The sequence below is a fragment of the Hippoglossus stenolepis genome, chromosome 21 (assembly GCF_022539355.2).
Source record: "Hippoglossus stenolepis isolate QCI-W04-F060 chromosome 21, HSTE1.2, whole genome shotgun sequence".
Taxonomy (NCBI): Eukaryota; Metazoa; Chordata; class Actinopteri; order Pleuronectiformes; family Pleuronectidae; genus Hippoglossus; species Hippoglossus stenolepis.
In genome coordinates, this window is record NC_061503.1 from 19,607,954 (window position 1) to 19,625,904 (window position 17,951).

The following is a 17,951-nucleotide window of genomic DNA, read 5'->3' on the forward strand; positions in this document are numbered from 1 at the left end:
AATTAAAAAGATTGATCTGAGGGAACCAACTTTAACCAGGCTGCACAAATTAGTGATTTAATTCAAGTAGCAACAGGACAAACATGGGAGACGCCAGTCTTCTGTTTCGAGCCGTCCTCGGGCCTGTCCTCACCCAGACCTCAGGATTCATTCATTTGACTTGTGGAACTTGTTTTGACCAGATTAAAAAAAGATGAGGAGTTTAATTCTAATGTTTCCACAGTAGATGCTCGTTTATCTTATAATATGGACATTTAGACACAACTACTGAACCAGAACGAACTGAACTACAACAAGAAGACGTACGAATCTCAAAAGAGGAACAGTAGATGTAAAAGAAGATGAATTTAGTTTATAGATGTTCTCTGTGTTAAACATGGTGCTGGCTTACATCAGTTGACCTGCAGCAGGAACCTGCTCAGAGCTCACATCACTCAGTGTTACACAACACCTCTGCTCCAGTGGGCCACACACACACACACACACACACACACACACACACACAGGGCCAGCAGATTGAGTCATGCAGTGTTGAACTCAGTGTTTCACTCACAGAACAAGATGTTTGAGCGATGATGATGATGATGATGATGATGATGATTTCTCAACTTGTTTTCTCCGTCTCCTTGTGAACACAACTTGGCGTCCGGCGGCGTTCAGGGATTCAGTTTCCTGTATAATATCTTTAATGGAGATATTATACTCAGAAGTAATGGTTCACTCATGTGGTTTCATTTGTAGATTTATAGCTGCAGCATCTTTCAAACCTGCTTGTTTTGATTTGATCAAGTTATTGAGTCTAAAGTTCACTCGACTCCTCTTCAGTTGTTAAATCCATTTCTACAGCAGGTTCAGCAGCCAGTTTACTAACTTCACAACAAAAGTGAAATATGTTGTGAATACAAGGAATTGAAATTGTATTTTAGTGGAAAGATTAACTTTAGAGAAGAGTAGTGATTAAGTGATGATGCAGAAAAAGAGGTTCAAGAAACCTCAACATGTCCTCAGAAGCTCCAGGATCTGTAACGGCTCCTTGAGGAACTCCTTCCTGTGAATTATGAGTTTCATTCTTTTAGGAGGAGTTTTAATTGTTATTAACCAAAACATTTTAACATAGAAATGAGAAAACATGTTTAGAGAATATTCAAGTTAGTACAAAACTCAGTTGTTCAAACTCTGAACTGAAACTTTTGACACCAACACTGTTAATAAAGACAACACCTTAAAAAAATGTATTTATTCCCTTTTTAGAAAAAATTGTCAACAAACACGTAGAAACAAAAATACTATTAAAAAATATTCCCTCAAGAACAAACAGAACTATGGTGACCTGCAATAACTGCTCAGTCGTGAGATTGTGTTAGTGGAACAAAACGGTCTGTGATGGTGGAAAGTAGACGGAGGATTAGAGGAAGAAGTCAAACCACGTTGAGAAGAACGTTCAGCTCCAGGGTCGTGAGGTCGGACCTGTGAAGACACGTGACGGCACTGAAGAGAAGTCGTAGTACTAATAACTACAAGTTCTTAAACACAGCAGGTGTGGCCCTGATAGGTTGCTTGGTTTTTCAAAGTGTTCCTGATTGGTTGAAAAACACTGAGAAGCAGCTCGAGCTGTGGAGTTGTTTGTCTGAGGTCAAGGTTCGATCTCCTCGGGGACGATGGTGAGCAGCACGTCCTCGTTGCCTCGCCTCACCACCGCCCGCAGCGTGTCGTCCCTCTTTATGGCGGCGCTGACATCGCTGGCCGAGGAGACGCGCTCGCCGTTGATGCTGATGATGACGTCACTCTCCTGCAGGCCAGCACTGAGGGCGAGAGAGAACCTCAAGGTTAATTAATATCAAATAATCAATAAGAACAACAGGATTGATCCTTTAAATACTGATCTGTGAACTTCTAGAACTTCGTACAAAGGCTGGTAAGGATATTGATTCATGTTGGGAAATCAGTGTTATTATCATGACTAAGTCTTTGATCTGGTCTCATAAACCACCTCTTTCTATGTGAATGAATCAAACCTTCCACATGTGCTGGGGCACGAGTGCATGTGGCTTCCATTAGTTACACTGTTCATCCTCCGGGGTCGCGAGGGGCTGATGGAGACGAGCCCAGCTGACTTCCTGGACACCAGTCTGACAAACAGCCACTACTTTATATTGTGGGCTGCAAATATGGAGCATTGTGTATTTTGATGCTCATCTGAATCTCATCATTTTACCAACCCATCGTTTGTGTTCTCACTTCTAGAGGTTTGACTTTCTGGGCTGAGGGAGATGAGGCCAGAGAGGAATCCGGATCTGCTCTGACTGGCGCAGCTTGTCCTCTGGAGGAGTCTGACAGGGTGGGACACTTTCTGATTCTGTCTTCACTGCCGGCTTTTCAGCAGCTTCAAAACCTGGAGTCAACTTTCTGTATCCTTCTCACACAGAAAGTTCGAACCTGACTAATGTCCGTTCAGCAGGACCAGACCTTGGCCCTGACTCCTCCCTGTGCTCCACGTAAACCACCAGACAACACGTAAACTTTCTGCTGTTTCCTCAGGTGCAAGCTGTTTGACTTCAACAAGCTTTTCATTAAAGTAACCACCAAACTTTCCAGGGTAAAGGATATTCTGCAGGAGTGAGACTCCAAACACTTTCCTGAATTCTCACGCACACTGTGAGAAGCCTTGTTACTGAATAAGTGAAACATGTCTCAGATCAAACTCAGAATCTTTGAACCTGTTAGTAAAACACAGTTTGTCAGTTTGTGGCATTGGCAGCTACGTAACGTGGGAGTAGGTGACGAGCCACTCACGCCTCCGCTGGAGTCCTGCTGATGACCTCGATGACATAAGCCCCGGAGGTGACGTCTGGGAAGTCCGAATGTCTCTCCTTCAGCTCGTTGGCCAACCTGAGGGAAGACGAGGAGGGAAACAACAGAAACATGAGCTTTGAGACAAACTCTCCTCCAAACACAAGGTTTGAATTGAGCTGGAAGGCAAGATGCACCGTGATCAGAGACCACTGCATTCATCAGCTATGGTGTCAGTGATCAGAGCTTATTTAAATATCGTTAAGCTTCGAGTGAACTTGTATGTTTTCCTCGTGCGTTTCTGAGTTTTCTTCCCACAAAGACATTCAGCCTAAGTTAATGGGTTAATGTGTGACTGGTTGTTTTCCTCGGAGACTGGTGACCTGACCAGGGTGGACCCGGCCTCTCGCCCGTGGGACGTCAGAGGCTGGGGGGGGTTTTCTGACCTGACAGACGAGGGCTGGGCGGATTCACATTCCTGTTCAAACTGCTCATCTGAAGCTGAGCTCACTTTTCAATACGATCACCACCCTTCGTTATGAACGTTGGGATTGAGACACGCCCGTTTAAAGGATGTGGGGAGATTGATCAGATTTATTCATCTCACTAGTAAATACAATGATTAGGTTAATGAAACAATAATGTTGTTTCATCCTCTCTACATGTGTGAAGATTGGAGTCTGACTCTTTAGTGGATGTGCTACCGTTCACAAGCAGTGTTTAAATAAAGTATTATCTAGAGCAGGAGAAGAACTTACGCTGGAGTGAGAGTCATCATTTTAACACCAATGTATTTCTTCTTTGTGTAAGTTTTACCTGGAGAACGGAAACACGGTGATTAGTTTCCTCATTGTTCATTTTGAATGAATAATCTTCTTTTACTATAGGAATCAAGTCCAGAAAAACATCTCTGTCAGGTATCATCAACATTAACAACTTAATAAAAGCATTTTATAGATATTTAATAGAATGTCTGACAATAAAAATGGAAAACAATCCTCTAAACTCTGTAATGATGCTGAGTAAACAGACAATAAAACACACACATGCTGTTAATATATCTTTGGCTCCGCAGAGGAAATTCAGATTCATAATCTGATCTTAAATAGGCAGTTTTACAAGCTGCTGAAGCATCTTTGATTTACTGCTAACAAACTGTAAGGATAAGAGTTTTTATTTTTATAGTTTTCATTACAAGTAGTGACCCATCCCAACATGAGCTCATTCTGAGAACATCCCTGTTTCTGGGATGTTCTCAGAATGAGCTCCAAAATAAAGATGATCAGATTCAAACAAGCAGTCGAACAGCAACCAGCCTGTTTATTAAGATTTAACTAACTGACTAACATCCAAATGATAAATGTCCCTCATCCATATTTAACTAATCTAATCTACTATGTGTGGTTCTCTTGAAAAAGCATTGAAGGTCCCTTTCTGTGTGATGATACAACATGTGATTATTAGACGAATATAAGAGTAAATAGAAATATTCGATAAATAATAAATTGGGTGAAGCTGGTGCAAACCTTTGATCTGTCTCTCATGTGACTCTGCCAGAAACTGCCTGATCTTGACGGAGGGGATGGCGAAGGAGATTCCTGCTGTGACCTTCAGAGTGTTGATGCCAATCACCTCTCCGTCCTGCACGACAGACACACACAGACACACACACACACACACACACACACGCACACACACACAGTTAAACTCAAGTCTGGACATGAAGCTTGTAAAACAGTTGTGCTGAAGCCACGTTGTTCTTGGTAACAGCTCGGTGGAAACAGACTCATAATCACAGTCGGCTGTGGTTGAGATCTTTTTGCCAAACGTTACCTAAACTCTTTATTTAACTTCCCTATAGGGATTCATGAGCTTTGGTGTTTGTTTATATGAGATCACGTTCGTCCCTGTTTTGAGACGTGGACGTCGTCCCAGTCACAAGAAGCTCAGCGTCTGTTTCTTCTGTCGCGAGGTGATGTAACAGTAAAATGACCTTGAATTTGAGTTACCTTTGTGTTACAAAACATACAATAGCTACTCAAGCAAAATATAAGAATAGTTTTTTATTATCAACATACTGAATATTATCATATTCAAAGTCTAGTAAATAGTAAAACAATACTTCTTGAATAGAATGAGGATATAAGGACAAAAAGGTTCTTTCACTTACCAGATTGACTAGTGGTCCTCCTGAGTTGCCGTACTGCAAGAAAACATATAAGAAAAGAAATAAGCAAACACAGGATGTAAGAATCCTAACGAGTTGGTTTAGGATTATTCCTGATGTGATAGATGATTTGCACTGATTGATGAGCTTTGTATTAGTGGATCAGTTACAAGTCACTGTTCACTTCGATGACCTTTCCCTAATGTTGGTTTTTGGATTCTCTCACAGCTTCGACAAGCAGCCAGTGAGCAGATCAATGTGGAGGATTGTGATGAGTCAGGAAGCCGTGGAACTGAGACAGAATAACCTCGGGCTGTTTCAGACACGGTCAAACTCACACATGGTTATCATAAACCGGAAAATAGGTCATGTCATGTTCACTTTTGCAGAATTTGGAGACTTTAGGGAATCAAAGTGCTGAACGTCATGAGAAGCCGCACAGTTCTCTTATTTCTCTCCCCACACAGTTTCTTATTCCCGCCTCAGGGCCTGTCTCTCTGTTGTCCCGTCCCTTCACTCACATTGATGATGGCGTCGGTCTGGATGTAGTCCATGTCAGAGTTTCGGAGGCCCAGCTCCTTGCCTCCCCTCTGGGTGGTGCTGACGATGCCCGTGGTGACGGTGTTCTGCAGGGAGAAGGGGCTGCCGATGGCCACCACGAACTCACCGGGCCGCAGGTCCGACGAGCGGCCGAGCAGCAGCACCGGCAGCTTCATCTGCTCCACGAGGAGGAAACGGAGAGAAGGAAATATGGTTGAAGGAAGGATTCAGCTTGAGGTACAAACTCTACATGTTCAAATGTCAAAGACAGTGAACGGGTAATAAACTTATGAGATTTATAACTGACAAAGACAAACAAGAGTTGAAGCCGTCTCATACATGTCTGTCAAACACCAGATTCTTCTCTGTAAACCTGGAGGTGTGGATTTCCTGTGGAGAGCTGAGTCAGCTCTTCATCCACAACCCGAACTCAAAGTGTGAATCTCCACGAGGACGACTCGCTTGTGGAGTATGTGTAGGATTATCGAAGTGAAGGTGGATTGAGCCACAATAACCTTAAAGGGCCTTAAAGAAAATTACATTACTGTCTCCTGTGCTAGTGATGAAGACGTTTCCAGAAAACCAACGAGGAAGAAAATCTCTCTCATTCAACATCATCGTTTTTAAACTGTCAACAGAATTTGTTTTGATATTATAATAAAGTTGTGTAATATTATTGTTCTATGAAATGATACGAAGTCAAATTACTAATAAAAATATGAATCAACAAACAAATAAACAACATGTTCATGTGAACATCAAATCTATTTTCAGTTGTGCAGATATGATCTGTATCTTTAATGTGTTCTGTCAGGGGAATAAATATTAATAAATATAACGAGGTCAATCCACGACCACGCACACGCACCAGCTCGCTCCTGAAGGAGCAGCAGTAAACACAAACAAGTCCTGAAAGGATTCATTCAGCTGATCCCAGCTTTTCTCCGTTAAACATAAAGCTCCTCTGTTGTGCTGAAGCTCCACCAGAGCTCGAACCGCCCGGAGCCTCCGTCCAACGAACAGCCTGCGGAGAAAATCACCACGTTTCCTGCTCTGTGGTTTCAGGACGACGGCGTTTAGTCCGAGGAGAGATTACAGAGACACAGCCGGGATTTAAGAGACGCTGACGCAGCAGAACACGACAAAGACACTAAACTCACAGACCACAACAAGAACTAAGAGCTTCGGCTCGTCCCCCTCGTCCTCTTCTCTGATCTTCGTGAGACAAATCCATGTGTGTGCTGTGCTTCCACAAATCCTTGATGAAGCAGAACCCGAACATGCAACTGCACGTCTGGCAGCTCCATCGGAAAACACTCATTACACCTCAACACACTTAACACTGACCTGCAGGCAACTGCTGTTTCCAACACTTTCACACCTTCTCATCTCGTCACCTGAAGCCACTGTGCTCAACAGACGGAGAGAGAGAGCATGGCTGCAGAGGGGAATACTTATTGCACAACATATTGTGTGTGTATTGTGATGGGATGTGTAGGAGGATGGAGCGATATCAGTTATATTTTGCACAAGTGCAGTTGCCTCATGTTATTTTGTGAGGGTGATGTTGACCTCGACCACAAGTGCTGAGCAGTTTGTGGATTTCTGCACAATTTCATGCCCCAAGTTTCAGTTACACCTCGAAGCTCGGCCCAGACATGTCATGGACTCACATGTTCAGTCCTTGATTCAGAAGGTTTCTGGTTCAAACTCTCGTCTTCAGCCCAGAACGAAACCAGCTCAAACAAGCAAACACAACGAGCCCATTATCCGTGAGTGAGTCATCGCAGGATGATGGTTTTGTGGTTTTTGTCTTTTAATTAAGAGTTAATGCAGCGTGAGTGACAGCTGTGCTGACTGAGCTCCACAAGAGGCTGACTGAGCCAGTTTACGTGGTTCAGTTCAAAATCAGTCACAAAGGATTTGTTAAGACATTTACTGTGAGGTCCTCTAACTCCAGAGCAGATGTGAACACATGGAACGATTTCTTCTTTCAAAATGTACCTTCAGACCGTTTGATGATATCCATGAACGTGTTTGTTGAGTTGAATCCATGTTGTGAGAGAATAAAACCCACATGAAAACGTTCCTCTGTCTCCTGACCTGCTCCACACTGATCCACTTTCATGACTCATTACATTATTGTGCTGAGGTGACTTCCCTCAAACATCGCACTTAGCCAAAATTAAAACCAGGCTTTTCCTTCAGGGAAGGTTTATGAAAAGCACATTTTCAAAAGAAGAACAAATACCTGAATTTGTTTTGGAAAAGTAAAGAAATAAAGAAAAACCAAGTTATCAGTCTAAGAGGAACACGGGGACCAAGGACAACACAGAGCTGAAGCAGACGGATCATAAACCTGATAAAGATGAAAAATTATACATCAAAGTCAAGATCAGGTTTCTTCTGAATGAATACAAATAAATATCCTCACTTCTCATAATTGAATCAAATCAGTGGAGACTCTTGTATGAATGAGATAATGAGTGATATCATGATATCGTACACAGGCCACGTTACAATGACCTGAGTGTTGTATAAGCAGTGAAGCAGCTTCCAGTGTCTGTCAACACCTGATCGCTCCTCTGCACATTCTCCTCAGCTTCTCCACACGTTACACAAGTGATAGGAACGGTATGAGCACGAAGAGTTTACATAGTTTACTGAAACAATTACATTACATCCGTCATGACGCACGACGGAGAGGTGGACGCCTCAATGAAGAATTTAACATTTCATAATGTCGAGGCAATTTGGACGACACAGTGAAGATAAAACACAGCCCCTACAAAGACCCCCCATCTGTTTGTCTCCCCCCCCCTCACTACTCACCGGTGCATCGATCTCGATCAGAGCGATGTCGGCCTTCTCGTCCACGTCTTTAATCTTTGCATCAAATGTGGCTCCGCTCTTCAGCTCCACCTGGAGGATGAGGAGAAAACACCATCCTGTTTCCTTAGATCTTATTTTTGTGGATAAAAGATATTGTTAACATGTTTCACTTTTACCATGTGTTTCATTGCGTACCTTTACTCTGTGCTTATTGGCCACGACGTGGGCGTTGGTGACGATGAGTCCGTCCTCTGACACGATGAACCCGGAGCCGCTGGCGACCGCCACCTCCCGCTTGGAAAAGATCATCCTGAGCAGAGACAGAGACAAAATAAACGAGGTCATCAAACATGGGCGCTGTCGGCGTTTAACTCACCGAAATGAATCTCAACACAAGAGACAACCCTTTCTTTAAAAGGTAAACTGATGGAACCTGAAGTCTCACTGGTCCAAATATGGAACATGATAAAAATAATGTAGTTTCTTATGAGGTGAGACCACAACCCCCACAGGGGGTGGTAACCACCTCGGCCTGGAAGCTCCTCCACTCTTCCACCATTACATGAACGCAGCACTTCTGTGGAATCTGAGGTTTCATGTGCAACATGTTGGAATTGCAACAGAAAGATAATGTTTTTTTTATTGTCCTTTAAGACGAGAATCAGTCCTAACCCAGAACTGTCAGTGACAATAAAGTGAAATACCACTACCTTCTGACCTTGGTGTGTGTGTGTGTGTGTGTGTGTGTGTGTGTGTGTGTGTGTGTGTGTGTGTGTGTGTGTGAATCAGGAAGCATGTCTCACTTGCGGTACAGTTCAATATGAACCACAGCCGGTGCAATCTTCTCCACCACGTCAGCGATGAAGTTGTACTTGTAACGAAGACTGTCGGGGTCCTCCTGACCTGAGAGAGAAAACACACTGTCATCAAGCTGTAACACACACACACACACACACACACACACACACACACACACACACACACACACACACACACACACACGCACACGCACGCTCAGACCACAGTGACCAAGGAGAAAATTGTGGCCTTGCGTTGCCAGGTTGGATAAAAACTTTAGCGCCTGAATGTCTCTGAGAACATCACCACTCGTTGTCCGTGATCGGGGGGGGGGGGCTCTGTATGAGTTTCCTCAGAAGCATGACAACGGAACGCGGCGCAGCGAGATGTGACCCAAACTGTGGCTGCTGTGTTTGACCTGATCCAGATGTGCAGGATCTAAACTGTGGGTCTGACAGCAGCTGGACACTTTCTGTGGCTCCACTGAAGCTTGTAAAACAAAGGAAATGACTCAGAGGCTGAAAAGACGCGGGGAGACGGCAGAGGAGGACACGTTGGGATGTTTTCTGACATAATTCTAATATTTCACACGTAACCACTGTCACCCAACATAAGCAACCAACATCTGTCACAGCTGCAGATCTTTCTCCTCTCGTTTCCCTGCTCCTTTATAAAGCGGCCCCTCCCACTCGACCTGCTGGAACCAGTTACTGTAGGTTCAGCTCTGAGCCTGGAAACATGTTTTCTCAGAGCAGTGAGATGTAAAGACAGCACATTCAGATGATAAGACCAAACAAAGACATGTGTGTTTATGATGAAGACTTTCATCAATCAGACGACCGTGGACTTTAAATGAACCCAACTTATCCTCAGAAAACACAACAAGCTGATCCTGCTCAGGTTGTCATCTGAACTCTAAAGGTCTAAAGGGAGAGACAGGCTTATCATCATGTCATATAGAACTTTAATGTTTCATGCATTGAACCTTTCAGCCTTTATCAGTTTAATAAATCAGCAGTAACATCAGCTGTTCTTCTATAAATCAGAATGAGATGAATATGAAGTCTTTAGGCTGAAGGAATAAAAGTTTAAACTTCACAGCTGACAGAGTGAAGAACCAGTGAAGACGTGTCCTCAGATCTCAGCTGTGTTCAGATCTTATCGCTCCACATAGTGATCACATCCCATCGTCTGCACTGGTTCAATAGGTCCAGTCGGTGGAATCTCCACTGATAAAATGTTTCTGGCTCAAAAACAAACCTGCAGCAGCACGTTCTCCAACCCTGCATATGGAAGTGTGTGTGTGTGTGTGTGTGTGTGTGTGTGTGTGTGTGTGTGTGTGTGTGTCACTGTATTTTACAGCATGTGATTCAGAACAGTCCACATCCAGAGGTGCCCCTCACCTCTGGATTTACCATCATCTTTCCCCATCAGCAGTTAAACTCCATACAGATGCTGCTGTGTGTCTGAGGCAAGTTTCAAATATTCAAGATGTCACCAATGTATCTGAAGAGTTTAAATTTGATTTAATAAAGTTACAGTAAACTTAAATTTAGCCCTAACCCTTAGCCCTGAGCCTGAGTCTGAATCCCACCTCAGCCCCGGCTGCACCTGAGCGTCTGGAAGACACTGTGTGTGTGTCTGTGTGTGTGTGTGTGTGTGTGTGTGTGTGTGTGTGTGTGTGTGTGTGTGTGTGTGTGTGTGTGTGTGTGTGTGTGTGTGTGTGTGTCTGCAGGATCAGTGGTGTGCCAGCTGCTGCAGCTTTGAGGTTTAGCTGAATGGAGCCAGTCAGAAACATCCTGAACACGCTGCAGGTGAAACAAAGTTCTACCAGCTACAGGTCGACAATCAGAACTCAGACGTACGTGACCTTGAAAGCACCAACGACGAGTTCAAGTGCATTTTCACATTATCAAATATCATAGTTCATATTGATCTTTTTTCTAAAACTCCAAAGAACCCATATGATTGTGTGCATCCAGCCGGCTTACATCTTATTTCTCTGTGTCACTGACTTCAAACTACTGATTATTACATTCTTTAATTAAAACAGAAAACTAAACCAGAGGACGTCTGGAAAGTGACGGTTTAAAGGTCGGAACAATTTGTAGGTGAACAAATCTGTGTTTTAACCAGTTCTACACTAAGTATAACTAAGTGTAGAACTGGTTAAAGTGGTTTTTGGAGCTCAAACAAACCATCCATGAAAACCAGACGTTACCTTGCTTTGCACTTTATAAGAAATCTCATTACGAGCTGGACGAGCCTGAACTGGGAAGAGAATTCCTCCAGTTCCTGAAAGAGTTGAGTCACCGTGCGCCTGTGTTTTGTTGATGCTGTGTCTAAGCCTGCCAATCTGACAAACTTCACAAGTCTGCACAGGAAGCAGCAAAATGAAGGAAAAGACAATTTGATCCGTTCAAATCGGGATTAAAAAAAAGTCTCTGACCCAGATCTGTTCCTGTTTGGTCCGTTACACAACCCCCCCCCCATCAGCTCCAAGAGATGAATCACGACAACAGACTGAACGTGGTTTGTGTTTGTGTGACACTGACACTGACATCTTCCAGATTTCTGTCCTCGGCTCAAATACCCAGAAAGAAGGGATTCACGAAACTCGTTTGGAGAGGGAACTAGAAACGTGGAGAGGAGGGAAGGAAAGGAAAGAGGAGAAGAGAAAGGGAAGGAGATGAAACAGACAGCTGGAGAGAGAAAGTGACAAAGTGACAAAGAACGAGAGATGGAAGTAGAGAAGAGGAGACAAGTGAGGACATGATGACGAGAAAACAAGAAGCTTAATGAAAATGTTATAATAATGAGAGAATCTTTTTTTCTATCCCTGAAGAGATGGGGGTGAAGATGAGGCAGAGGGATGAGGAAGATGAGGAAGAACATGAAGAAGAAGAGGAAAAGGTGAAGAAAGAGGAGAAATAGTGAGATGTCAGCAAAAGAAGGAAAGAAGTGGTGGAGTGTTGAACTTTGACTGAATCAAGGTTCATCAGCAAACTGGTGTGTTTACAGCTGCAGCTTCAGTGTGTGTGTGTGTGTGTGTGTGTGTGTGTGTGTGTGTGTGTGTGTGTGTGTGTGTGTGTGTGTGCTTGCTCCTTAATATAAGCTGTCATCACTCTTTCACTCTCAGGGGGAAACTGTTTTTTAGTTTTTGCGGCAAAGGGCAGGACTTCCTGGCTGGAATTTCAAGACATTTGATGTGGCCTTGGATAACACCAATGAGTGTGTGTGCGTGTGTGTGTGTGTGTGTGTGTGTGTGTGTGTGTGTGTGTGTGTGTGAGAGAGAGAGGTGGGAAACAACCCCATTTTTTAGTTTGCAGTGAGAAGAATGGAGTGATGCCACAGAGAGAGAAAGGTTAAACATGTGAGTTTTACATTTAATTCAATGTAGGCAGAGTTTACTTGGTGCAACACCTACTGGCCGTAAGAAGAACTGCAGCTTAAGACTGATTATCCCTCAACACAGCAGTTAATCAACTGACAGTGAATCAACTGACAGTGAATCAACTGACAGTTAATCAACTATTCTGATATTCAGAGTAATGATGTTCAGATAAGATATCTATATTTATATATAGATATATATACTATAGTATATATATATCTGTATATACTAGATATCTAGAATCTCTGTGGTGCTGATGATGCTAGGTGGATCTTTATGGATCTTTATGGATCTTTATGGATCTTTATGGGAGGAGATGGAGTTTCTGAGGTCACAGAATTATTTAAAAATCATTTCTATTGAAGGTTTGAGGAAATGAGAAAATAATCTGGAAAAGGAGAAGGTTCAGTTTGTGTAGATCCAACACACACACACACACACACACACCCTAAAATATTTCTGTTATCAAACTTCTGGTTTTGTAAGAAGTTATTGGATGACTTCCAGAGTCCTGCTCTCTCTTCACTGTTCCTGTGTATTCACTCACACACACACACGCACACACACGCACACGCACACACACACACGCACGCACCTCTCTTACCTTTGCCACACGCGCCTCTCTGGATGAAGATCACCGGCGGCTGCTGCAGCTTCGTGGCCCGGGTACTGACCCGCTTCAGTTCGCAGATGTTCTGGTACGAGACCCCGTCGCTGCCGCACACCGGCTCGGGGCTGGTGCACGCGCACACGCCGGCCTTGCCCCTCCGCCTGACGGTGGCGGACACCTCCACGCCGTCGGTCACCACGCACTCCATCCCCTCCGCGCACTCCCGGTCTCCGGGGCCGCCGCACTGCTCGGCCTCGCCGGACGCGCACGCCGGGCAGCAGTCGCACCGGTCCAGCGCGTCCCCGGACAGACAGTCCGCGGGGACCGGCGCGCACCCGGACTTGTCGCACTTCTCCGGGCAGCCGATGGCGAAGCGCTTGGTGATCCGCGCCTCGGCCCCCGGACAGGAGGAGGCCAGCAGGGCCACGACGCACAGGACCGGCTGGAGACGCATGGTGGACTGGACTGACTCAACGGGGACCAGGAACCAGGAGCTGGACTGGAAACCAGTTATCAGATCTATCAGCTGTGTGGGAAACTTTAAAGGGTGTAGTGGGGACAGAGTGGAGCTGCTCTGGTTTATAAAGCTGCAGGAGAAACACGGGACACGATTGGTGGGCGTGTGTGACGCGTGTGAGGGGAGAGGAGGGGATGATGGGAGGTGAAGTGATGTGCACGTGTGTGATGATGTGCACGTGTGTGATGATGTGCATGTGTGATGATGTGCACGAGTGTGATGATGTGCATGTGTGTGATGATGTGCATGAGTGTGATGATGTGCACGAGTGTGATGATGTGCATGTGTGATGATGTGCACGAGTGTGATGATGTGCATGAGTGTGATGATGTGCACGTGTGTGATGATGTGCACGAGTGTGATGATGTGCACGAGTGTGATGATGTGCATGAGTGTGATGATGTGCATGTGTGATGATGTGCACGTGTGTGATGATGTGCATGTGTGTGATGATGTGCATGTGTGTGATGATGTGCATGAGTGTGATGATGTGCACGAGTGTGATGATGTGCACGTGTGTGATGATGTGCACGCTGGGAAAGATCTGAGGCTGCTCAAGTGCTTGATGGAACTTTGAGGCACCTTCACTTCTTTGTCCTTCAAGTGAACCTGTAGTTTCCAACTCAAAATAACAAGGTGGCTCCGTGCTGGCTCCTTGTGGATCTGCAGGAGAGATGTGGTCTGGACCTGAACCTGAACTGGATCATGTGGTAAACGATGAAATGGCCCAAATCAGCTCACGTGTGATTCCCACTCTGCACTGGGTCGACAGTGTTTACCTCAGTCAGCTCCATGAACCTCTGGTTTATATTATACAGTTTAACTAATTCTCTCAGTGAGTCATACAGTGTTTCCTCGTCTCCTCAGTTTTTAAAGTCCCACTGACGTCCTCAGTTGTTTCCATGTCCTCTACTCTCTGTGTTTCGTAACCGTCCACTGCTGCTGCTCCCATTCACTTCCAGTCACTGAGCGCTGGTAACAAGTCAATTCAACGATTCAATCAACTCGTTCTGAGGATCTGAGCAGCTGAGGTTGTTGCACGTTTTTCTACGTTAAAAATTTTTATGTGTTTTTACAGATTTTATAAAGGATCTTTTTTCAAACTGAGAAGAAATGAACATTACTCACAAATGAAAAGAGAAGTTTCCTGTCAGAGGTTTGAACAGGAAACAGGTGAATCTGCTCCATTAGACGACAACAAATAGGACAAGAAGAATTCAACCATATCAAAGTCTTCATCTACAAATTCAACTGTTTCACCAAATCAAGGAATCACATTTTACACATTTCATTATGAGATTCATAATTATCAGAAAGTCCAGTTAACTCTTGTGTCAACAACCTGCAGAGTGAGAGAGAATCATCCTCCATCTTTTTTACATTTCCCCTCAGAATGAATCAACTTATTTACTTATCGGCTCACATGTGATTTTTTTTATATTACTAGAAAATAATGAAGTTAGAGTTGATTTGACATCTATCTCAATAAAACTTCATGTTGAGTCTCTCAGTCCGTCTCCTCTCCGGTGACGTCGGAGCTGAGCTCTGACATCACTGGTGGGTCGATGCTGCAGCTGTTTAGGAAACTATGGATTGCTCTGTGACATCACAGGATGGATCAGCAGTGTTCATGTCTGTGGGGGATCGACCCTGAGACTCGTCATCAGTCAGTGAATCCACAGCAGCCTGCAGGTCTCTCCCTCTGTGTGATGATGTTACAGAGGAACTCTCTGATGCCTGAGCTCCTGAAACACTCACCGGCCTCAGACCTGTGATGTTCGGCCTCGTGTTCGTCCGTTCACCTCGTTTGGAGAAACAAAGTGAAAAACTCTTTCCCTGACTTCTACAAATCACCTCAGCTGCTTCACTTCCAGACTCTGCTCTCGTCTCTGCCACTTTAAACTTCACTGCTCGTGTTTACTATGAAACCCTGAAGACGTCCTCCTGTCTCCTCTCTGTCTCTGTCTCTGTGTCCCTGCTGTAACATCTCAGTCGTGTTTCAAAGCAGTGACTTTATTCTTCTACACGTTAGAAAACATTCATTTCTCTACAGCGTTGGGACCTTTAGGCTTTTTGCCCTGAGGCCTGAAGCAGCTGCTTCCTCTGATACGGACGACGTGTTGGGGACTGTAGGAAAAATATTTTGTTGGAACTGAATCATAAATTTCATTTTCATAAAAGAGTAAGATCATCTCCGGTGTTATTCATATTTTCTTTGGATCCTAAACGTGACTCAGACAAAGGGCAGAGAGAGGCTTTTCAAAACAAAAGATCCAGGTCGGGCTTAAATGTTCTTTTGTATTTGAATCCACGTTTCTTTAATAACCCTAACCCTATAAAAACACTACATGTGTCCCCACACGCTGGATTGTGTCTGAGAATTCTCTGTGGGTTTTACTTGCTTCCCCTCCAGCTCGACTCAGAGCTGCTGCTGGTCAGACGTCTGCAGCAGCTGCTGCGTTTCAGAGCTACAGCTGCAGGAGGAAGGGAAGGGAACCCACCCAGAGTCGGATCTGTGAAGGGTGTGTGTGTTCCACTGGGTGTGTGTGAGGGGAGTTAATGCAATGACAAGTTCTGACTGACAAAGGACAAGAGAGAGGACTTATTCACACAAATGGGACAAAGTGAGTGACTGTAAGACTCAATGTCCATGTGTTCACTGTACGTAGAGCTGAAAGTGAGTCAGGGTTTGAAATGAGAAGTTTAACATGTTTAACATGTTAAACATGTGGATCCTCCACTGCACCACTTCCATCACCTGTGATCCTGGATCATTCATTTCATGTCATTCACTGACCTGATTGATTCACCTTGACCCGGCTGTGGCTCATCCACACCTCACAGGGTTGTCGGTTCAATCCCCTGCCCACATGTTGTATGTGGCCAAGCGTTCAATGCCGAGTTTGCCACAGGGCGCTGCTCCACCTCTAGAGGTCACTACTGAGACTCTTCCACCCACATACTTTATAAACGTCCTGTCAGTGGATGTGACGGCTCTGGACCCTCAGGGCAGCTCAGCTGCTCCTGCTGCAGCTCATCGGTCTGAGGGAAGTGAAGCAGACCGGAGTTCATCCATCGTTCTGTCTCTGTTTGTATGTACTGCTGTTGCCACCCTCATCGCCATAGAGACGTAGAGAGGTTTGACGAGGGATGATCCCAGGACTCACCGACAGGAGGAGGACATGTGTACGTCCAGGATGTACCAGTGGTCCAGGGTTTCTGAACAGGTTCCAGAGGTCTTTAAATGGGGGTCAGTTGTCATAGAAATGGTTTCACCAATCTTTGATGGGGCTCCAGTTGGCATGTCTGGTGATCTGTGAAGGGTTTCCACAGAAGAAGGGGTAGAATTGGGTATTGAAGGGGTCTCGAAAGAGTTTGATGGATTCTTGAAGGGGCTTTATTCATCCTTACTGGGGATCCAGTGGTCCTGATGGTCTTCACTTGATACGATCAATGGGTTATTGATGAGTTCTTAAGATCGTTGAGGGACGTCCAGTGACCCCCTCAAGGATTCCAGTCATTACTCACTTCCAGGGGAGTGTGATCCAACTGGCCAGGGAAGTGGTCTGGTCCTGTAAGAGGTCCATGGAGCCTGCAATTGGTTTCATTGGTGCAATTCCAGTGACTCTTCATTGTGTTTTAATGGAGTTCAAAGATCCTTGAATGAGTTCCACTGACCAGTGGTCCTTGAAGACCTTCTACTGGCTTTGAGAGGAGCTCAAGGGGCCTTGACAGAGTCCTGTGAATGTGTTCCCCAACAACATAAGGAACAACTTAACAGACACATAATGTCAAACTGTAATAAGGAGTCATCCACGTGAAATGATTCTGATTAATTGTAAACAGATATAGGATTAAAAAGAAAAAGGCTTCACTGCTCCAGCATCAGTCGGACATCTCATCATTCCTGTTTAGGATCTGAAGTCCACTGGAGGCCGTTCAAACATGTGCTCTGCTTTTCCAGGAAACACAGTGTGTGTGTGTGTGTGTGTGTGTGTGTCTGTGTGTGTGCGTGTTCTGTATCAATCCAATTCCACTTCTCTGCAATAATATTTTTGATTTATTCATGTTCGTGTCCGAGTTGGAGTGAGACGGTGTGAAAAGAGAGGAAAGAGAGAATAACAAAGTCGTACTTGGGGACTGTTGATGTGCAGCTGTCAGATCTGTACAGACACTGGTTGTGTATATGTCCCAGTGTGTTTGTGTACGTGTGTTTGTCTTTCAGATGACTCAGGTCTCCATCAGTCCAAACAGTGGTTATTCTCATCAGGACATTCTGCAGCATTCACCTCGCTGCTGCATC

General features: G+C 44.7%; 1 protein-coding gene across 1 annotated transcript; it reads right to left on the minus strand.

The window, feature by feature from the left end:
- Window positions 1-1,222: 1,222 nt before the first annotated feature.
- Window positions 1,223-13,721, minus strand: htra1b (HtrA serine peptidase 1b). The gene is made up of 10 exons (XM_035145821.2): window positions 13,126-13,721; window positions 9,133-9,232; window positions 8,525-8,639; window positions 8,330-8,419; window positions 5,479-5,673; window positions 4,961-4,993; window positions 4,317-4,431; window positions 3,549-3,606; window positions 2,794-2,889; window positions 1,223-1,802 (listed from the first exon to the last, which is right to left on the minus strand). The coding sequence occupies exons 1-10, from the start codon at window positions 13,583-13,585 to the stop codon at window positions 1,634-1,636; spliced, it is 1,431 nt and encodes a 476-aa protein (XP_035001712.1). The 5' UTR covers window positions 13,586-13,721; the 3' UTR covers window positions 1,223-1,633.
- Window positions 13,722-17,951: the final 4,230 nt, after the last annotated feature.